Raw genomic sequence first — 7,389 nt, forward strand, 5'->3', positions numbered from 1 at the left:
TATCATGAAAAGAGACTAAGGTAAATTTATTAAAAACAACAACAAAATTACAAATGTCAAGAGGGCCATGAAGCCTAACCCTGACCTTTAAAAAGCCATGAACAACAACCCAAAACCACTTCTAACATAACCTATAACAAAGAAGCTGAAAAATTATGAGAGTAAGTAGATGCAAAAAGGAGGGCATGAATCCGACACATGAACACTAGGGTGATCAATACCATAATTGACCAGACAGTCAGCAACTTGATTACCCTCTTTAAAATTAAGAGAAAGATGAATTTGCATGGAAGATAATAAAACTCCACAATTATGCTAACGAACTAAAAGCCACCAAGGCACCGTCGTCAAAGAAGACGAAGATGATGAGAGAAAGTGAACACCTCAATAATTTTGGAGCCCTTGCAGGATGTCCATGAATGCTGACACCTCAATAACTTTTAGAGCCTTTGTAGGACGTCCATGAAAGCCAACAGAACGAATAATGTAAAGCTCTTCCACTAAATTCTTCATAAAACCAGAATTAAGAGAATCAGACAGATTCTCGTTATTATTCCGTAATTTTCTCTTTTAAGATTTTGAAATCACCAAAGTCATATCATCCTCAACTTGGTTAGAAATATTATTTGCTCGCTCTAAATCATTGTTTCCACGCTCATCAATATTACTTAAAAAGCATCTTCCTCCGCCGTAGTGTACCAATCATTGACTTTTTGTATTTCAGAAGAGTAGTGCTATACTTACCATCTAGTTGTACCATCACTTATACCATCTCTCTAATAGAAGTAGGGTCCGCTAACTCATATGGATCCTATCTCTATTGGAGAGATAGTACAAGTGATAGTACAAATAAATGGTAAAAATAACATTTTTGATTTCAGAATGAACTTGAGGTGATAAAGGATGACTCGCCACCTGAACTGGAAAACCAGCTTGAATTGAATTATTAGCACTATTTCTCCCAGAGAACACAATAGAAGAGTTTACCTGAATACCTCTAATGGGAGAAACATTCGGAGAATCTGAAACCTGTTTGGAGGTTGTATCATTGTCATCAACTAAACCCTCCACAAAATGCGAGGGAGAAGCCTCATTCAAACCTCTCGCACTCGAGATGGTATCATTACTAACCAAACTTGCCTCAGCCAAGTGACCAGCCACATGATCGTGATTCGTGAGAAGGAACTGGGAGTATCCAAAACGTGTGTGGAGGCCACTTCATTGTTATCATTTAAACCCTTAACAACGTGTAGGGGCAGCACTACAAAAAATATGGGCATTATGCACAGTAAGTTATTTGTGCCCTATGATACCAAAGGGCACCAACATATGTCAGATGACAGACCCAAATATATAGAGCACAATTTTCAAATCGTGCCAAATATGTTATGTTCAAGAAAAAATAAAAATGTAATAAGTTGAAATAAAACAAAAAATTTAAAATTTTCATAAAATCACACATAATTTACAACAAATCCCACATAATTTACGACAAATCCTACGTAATTAACAACCAAGTCCTTCAGAATCCCATCCTCCCACTACAGGCGTTGGACCCAAGTTCTTCATGCAATGAGGCTCACTTAACCACAATCCCTTCTTGCATATAACATTTAAAGAGTCCCACAACTTGTTTCTGAATTGAAAAACGGATCTTTTACAGAACAATCAAAAGAAAACACGAAGAGCTAAGAACAAATATTGAAAACAGAGCAAGACCTTTCATCTCTGTGAAACATCTGCTGCAAGCATGGCAGCATATGGGGAACACTTGTCTCTGGCAACTTTCACCTTCTTGACACCTGCATATAAACATATATACACACACACACATATATATATATATATATATATATATAAACCTTGCATGTACAAAAGGGTTCACAACACCAAACTCCAAAATGAGACTGAAAATCTTTCATTAGATGAATAAGTTAATACTAGCAAGAGTACCCGCGCATTGCTGCGGGTTTTGAAACTGTATAAAACATGTAGAAAGTTTTAAATATATATATGATAAGCCAAACTACTTATATACATGTGGAAATCTATTTACAACCCTATCTACAATAAGAAACAATGAGTAGTGTTGAACTTCTTTAATCTAATGGGTTTGTTTCTACCCAATTCAATTCATTAGTATAACTCCTCCAATTGAATAGGAATAGCAAATAGGAAAAGGCAGAAGAAATTAGGAGTACCTGGTCAAGGGACTTGTCGCCGATGAGTACCTGGTCACAGGACTTGTCTCAGCTGTAAGAAGCAATCAAATAATAGAAATGGAATGTCAATAATGAAGCCGCTCAAATATTCATAAAAAACATGTTTCCAAGCGTTCAAGAAAAGACAACAAAAAATGAGATTTTCCCATCCATATATCCAATAAACAGAAAATTGAATAGCTTTACACATATCTGATATCAATAAGAGTTTCATTTGCTCCAACAAAAAGAGTTTAGCATTTTTCTATTGGAACAACTAAATGTCCAATGTACCTTAATAACAAAAGGAAGCAAATCTGAATCGACTCGAGGAACCATAACCGTATAAGGATTTTCATCCTCCTCTTCCTGGAAAAGAAGAAAAAAAATTTAGTAAATATCATTTCCGGAAAAAAAATATTTTCCAACATTAATAAGACCTCTAGTAATGTTGTATATACTTCTAGAAATCAAAAACCAAAAGTATTAATGGTAGATCACCTCTACAAACAGATTAGTTACCTCAAAATAAATAGATTTATCAGTTAATGCAACTTTTCCTGGCCATGCCATGTTGTTCTCCCATTTTAGGACAGGCCGCTTTGGTGCTTCCTGCTGGAACTAATGCAAAAAAATTCTCTCCTCAAAAAGGTTTGGACTTTGTCATGTCTGGTATGATTTTCTTCCTTCGTGAATCCTACATAAACATGACTAGTTCAACTTGAGCTTCCTAGAACAATAAGTAGAATTAATTTGAGAATTTAGCAGGCACGCACATAAACCTATAATGAAAATGTAACACCTGAAACATCCGTACACATGGACATTAAAAGCATGAAAATGAATTTTTTTTTGGAAAATCATGACAAAGGATATCTTAATTGAGCCATAGTTGATAATCTTAGGTACTTTTGTTGAAGACATTTTGTAATAAGGAAAAAAACTCAAGTTTCACCAGATGAGTTTTTCAATGGTTAAACTTACAGAATAATCTAGTTGAAGCTGATGATCATAAGTATATCAATTAATTGCTCTACTTGTCATAGTTATCAGAAGCCTTAATTCGAACATCTCAAGTTAGTAAAATAACACAGTTATGAAACTCACTAGAGAAGTTCATCAACATAAATCCTCAGAGTATGCCCTCTCACCCGCAAGAGCCTTCAATGGATTATGTGCTGTTGACCTATCAGGCACACCAGGAATAGCAGGAGCCATTTCTCCAACTGAACCTGAAAAACAAATAGAATCTGAAGAATGAATTTGAAAAATAAATAGATATATGAAGAATGAACCTAAAAAGAAGCTTTCTTCGAACCATTAGCAAGATCTTCTCGATAAGATTCCCCTATTATAAATATGAGTTTTGGAATGAAGGTTCCTGTGGATGCGCCAACATTTCCAGAAACAAAAACCAAATTACTACATTTGCCAGATACTAATCTCAAAACCAAAGTTTTGCCGAATAGAACAGAAAAAAAAAACAAAATTAGCTTCCACTACCCAGTAACCAAATTCAAATTCCAAAATTCTCGAACAAAATCAGGTTTCTATGTTCAATACACAATAAATAAATAAATACACATACAGATGGCTACTATAAATTCAAATATTTTTGAAATCATTAGATCCCAAAACTGAAAGTTTTTATTTTGAAAAATCACTTACGTTGGAGGACAGCCCAGAGGAGAGGATCGTTTTTAATTCTTGGGTCGTGGTCCAATTCCGGCAATCTTGGCCGGAAAGTCGCGGTCACCATTTCTTAGATCTGAAATTCAGAAAATTCAGCTACAAATTTGCAGAAACTAACTTGGGGATGGAAAGAGGACGGAAAGAGGATTCTGGAGGTATAATTTTACGATCGTTGATGACCGGTGTGCAGCGGCGCTGTTGCGCGAACGAGGTGAGGTAAAGATGGGGAGGAGAGAAAGGAGGGAAGGGAGAGGAGTTGGGAGGTCTGTCTCAAAAAGAAAGGGAAAGAAGGGGATAGAGGAGTCGGTTAATTTCAGAACTTCACTTTATTATTGGGCACAATAATTTTTTTTTGTGCTGGGTGATATTAATAATTGATTATATATATATATGTGCACACGCGATTGTACGCCTATTTGATTGAACGATTTTAGAGCAACTTCCGTGTAGGAGCCCTCTCTCTAGGCTATTCACTATTTAATCCACCAAGTGAACAATAACTGCCTTTAATGAATAGTGCATTCCCCTGGCAATTCGGGCTGGGTTCGGTTCTGATCGGTTCGGTTTTTTGCCAAAACCGAAACCAAACCGAAATTTCGGTTCGGCCCAAATTTTTTTCGGTTTTTTTCGGTTCGGTTTCGGTTTTTTTTCGGTTTTTTTTTTTTTTTTTTCTCCAAAAAATGCAAAACAACCACAACATAAGATAGACCCATCAAGAATGCAAATAGAAGTGCATAATCATTCAAGCCACGAGAAAGGCTCTTTTGTTTCCTTGATCACTCTCACAAACTCTGGAAGCCACATTTTCTCTGCTTCTTTGTGCATACTCTGGATCATGTCGCTGGTCGCTTTCATGGTCATCGAGTTATGCTTCAGATCAGGCTCCGGTTGGTGCACATACCAAATCCAATTCAGCCTTCGGTTCAGAAGCTCGTATAGCACGGTGTGCGTCCCAGAACCTAAGCCAAAGTACAAGCATTTCCCAAGCTTAGGGTATTCCCTTCGGATGCCGGTTAAGGTTTCTGAACTCTCATTTCCTGTAAAATCAAGCACCCCTCTCCATGCGCAGTAACCCGAATACCTAACAAAACACACACAATATCATGAATCACAACACACTACAAGCTCCAAATATGAAAATTTTCATGAAAAAGTTGACACTTGACATAACAAACCTCAGTTTATGGTCAGGGACAAAACTTTGGCGGATCGAAGAGAGACATCCATCCGCTGCAACGAGCAAATCACCGACAATTTCAATGATTTCATTAGTCTGATGGGATGAAGCCTTCACTATAACTGAAGACTTGTCACTGGAAATGGAGAAAGATAGGAAATGGTGACCCCAAAGAAACAGGTTTGGTGGTAATGCATTGTACAGAAGGGCATGCAGGTCAGCCCAATGTGCTGCTCTGCAGTTGAAATCCTCATCTCTAGTTAGCGTCCATTTCACATTATTTGTCAACCAAAATTCTTTGAAATTACTATTTTAATCCTCTCATCAAAGCTAAACAAAATAAAAAACACTGCAACTTAATAATTACATACCACTCAAATTTTCTATTTTTACAAAAACCTCACAACCAAGTAAATGTAACATATCCTATATTGGAAGTTTGATTTATAAACTTCACATAAAATGCAGAAATTGTTGACAGTTGATTTACCTGCCCCTTACTAACAACAGGGCCAAGCCTGCAACCTTCTTCCATAGGATCCGAAATCTTGATGAGTTTGGTCCAGTCCTCAAGCCTGTTCACAAACTCCATAGCAATGCTTTCCTAAAGTCGAAATGCAAGGGATTAATTAGTGCTCTAGTAAATATCTATGTTTGAAACAACCATAACAAAAAGAACCCTAAGTTCCAAAGCAAAGTGCAGCTCCCAGCCGCCGCCACATCTATAAACTTTGAGAAAAACCTTCTAGAGGAGCATTCTCTGGAATTGCAGGTTGTACACCTTCTATAGCAAGCCAGTGACAAACAATTCCAGTATCAAGCGGTGCTTTTGGTAAAGGAGCTTCAATCACCTACAGTCAAACATAAATATGGAAAATGAAAAGGAAACATACAAAATCAAATAGAAAGTTAAATCAGATTGCTCAGTAAGATAGACCCAAAAAATTGCTCAGTAAGATAGACCCAAAAAATACAAAATACAAAATCGCTGTGAAGGAAGAAGACGAAGCGGAAGAGCGGCGGAGTTGGGAAGGAAGGAGAGAGGGTCCAGAGTACAGAGGAGAGGGATAAGGGAAAAGGGTCGCCTGAGAGATTGAGAGAGACAGAGCGATTGAAGTTGAAGACCCAGCGAGGGAGAGAGGAGGCTCGGCTGCGCTGGGTTAGGGTTACACTGGAGGAGAGAAGAGGCAGGGAACGAGAGAGAGAGGAAGGGAATGAAAAAAAATAAAAGGTATGGGTATGGCTGCTAGGGTTAAAGGGTTTTGTTAAGTATAAGTTCTCCAAAAAAATTAAAAAACATCTACATCCTGGAGGTTCGAACCCGTGTTTTGGGGCTTGAAAAGGTTCACCGAAACCAACTTAGCAACAAGGTACGTTTTGTTATGATTGTATGACTAAACTATTTATAATATTTACAAAAATAATTAAATATATATATATCAGTTCGGTTCGGTTTGGTTCGGTTTCCGAACCTCAAAAACCGAAACCGAACCGGTCAGATTCGGTTCGGTTCGGTTTGACAGTTTCGGTTCGGTGTTTTTTCGGTTCGGTTTTTTTCGGCCTCGGTTCGGTTTGGTTTTCGGTTTTTTTCGGTTTTCGGTTTTTTGAACCCACCCCTACTGGCAATTGTTTTTTGCATCTCCACCCCTACACTAAATAGCCTTAGCAATTGGTAATAAAATATTAGTATTTAAATAATACAAAATAATTTTTAATTGTTTTCCTTTTTCTTTTTTCCTATTCCTTTTCCATTTCATTTTTCCAAACTCAACCGACAACCATTCTCTAATTTTTTTTCCAGAACACTCTTCATGTTTCCTAGCCCTCTGTCTCTCATTTCTCTCCCTCTCTCTCTCTTTACGACGCAACCCCCCTCATTTTTGAAACCTCACTCTATCTTTAATCTCTCTCATTCTCTTGCATGCATCATCATATCACAATTTGGGTGATCCACCATTGAAGCCGAGAAAATAAAATCCAATCCAATCATGACAGCCGTCGCGGCCACCGCCACAGACATGCTAAAAACTCCGACTTGCATCAAAATTAAGGCCATTGCCCTCATCTTCCTCCCTTTCTTCTCCTCCACCGCCACGTCCTCCGCTGCACAATCTCCGTCTCTCGCATCGCAGACGCCGGAATCGCATGCTCCGAATCATCCGTCAGCTCCTTCTCCTCCTCCACCGTGACCACCGCTGGAGCTGGAAAGGATGGGGATAGTGGACGAGATCGGCGTAATGTTGGAGGAGTTCGAGGCCTGACAGAAAAAAAAACATTAAAATAGGCGTCTGACGTCAGCTGACTTCAGACCCACCCTAG

The 7,389-nt window shown here is 38.1% G+C and overlaps 2 protein-coding genes and 1 long non-coding RNA gene across 17 annotated transcripts; all 3 read right to left on the bottom strand.

Moving 5' to 3' along the window:
- On the bottom strand, positions 1–4,236 carry LOC103425926 (uncharacterized). Of its 15 annotated transcripts, none has more exons than XR_011578127.1 (8): positions 3,870–4,112; positions 3,520–3,582; positions 3,309–3,433; positions 2,724–2,898; positions 2,496–2,570; positions 2,202–2,253; positions 1,720–1,802; positions 1–1,261 (listed from the first exon to the last, which is right to left on the bottom strand). XR_011578127.1 is itself a non-coding variant. In XM_070817255.1 (4 exons), exons 1-4 carry the CDS (start codon positions 3,958–3,960, stop codon positions 2,899–2,901), a joined length of 249 nt encoding a protein of 82 aa, XP_070673356.1. In that variant the 5' UTR covers positions 3,961–4,112; the 3' UTR covers positions 2,854–2,898. The 15 variants fall into 15 exon arrangements, 2 of the variants coding, with proteins under 2 accessions (XP_070673356.1, XP_070673355.1); XR_011578126.1 differs by lacking the exon at positions 1–1,261 and adding an exon at positions 1,425–1,636 and having other exon boundaries at positions 3,870–4,157; XR_011578125.1 differs by lacking the exon at positions 1–1,261 and adding an exon at positions 1,425–1,636 and having other exon boundaries at positions 3,353–3,433.
- A 293-nt stretch (positions 4,237–4,529) lies between these two features.
- Positions 4,530–5,349, bottom strand: LOC139193313 (uncharacterized; the record flags this gene model as incomplete). The annotated part of the gene is made up of 2 exons (XM_070816299.1): positions 4,530–4,974; positions 5,069–5,349. Coding segments are annotated over 2 exons (624 nt in total), but the record flags the coding sequence as incomplete, so codon positions are not given.
- A 61-nt stretch (positions 5,350–5,410) lies between these two features.
- LOC139193652 (uncharacterized) lies at positions 5,411–6,285 on the bottom strand. The gene is made up of 2 exons (XR_011578000.1): positions 5,813–6,285; positions 5,411–5,674 (listed from the first exon to the last, which is right to left on the bottom strand). It is a non-coding gene; the product is annotated as an uncharacterized lncRNA (long non-coding RNA).
- Positions 6,286–7,389: the final 1,104 nt, after the last annotated feature.

The sequence above is a fragment of the Malus domestica genome, chromosome 17, assembly GCF_042453785.1.
Source record: "Malus domestica chromosome 17, GDT2T_hap1".
NCBI classification, from domain to species: Eukaryota; Viridiplantae; Streptophyta; class Magnoliopsida; order Rosales; family Rosaceae; genus Malus; species Malus domestica.

Coding starts and splice junctions, on each gene's coding strand:
- LOC103425926 (XM_070817255.1), bottom strand. CDS start 3,960: ATGGTGACCGCGACTTTCCGGCCAAGATTGCCGGAATTGGACCACGAC. Junction 3,583..3,869: donor CCTCTGGGCTGTCCTCCAAC/GTAAGTGATTTT, acceptor GCGCATCCACAG/GAACCTTCATTCCAAAACTC. Junction 3,434..3,519: donor TCGAGAAGATCTTGCTAATG/GTTCGAAGAAAG, acceptor TTTGTTTTTCAG/GTTCAGTTGGAGAAATGGCT.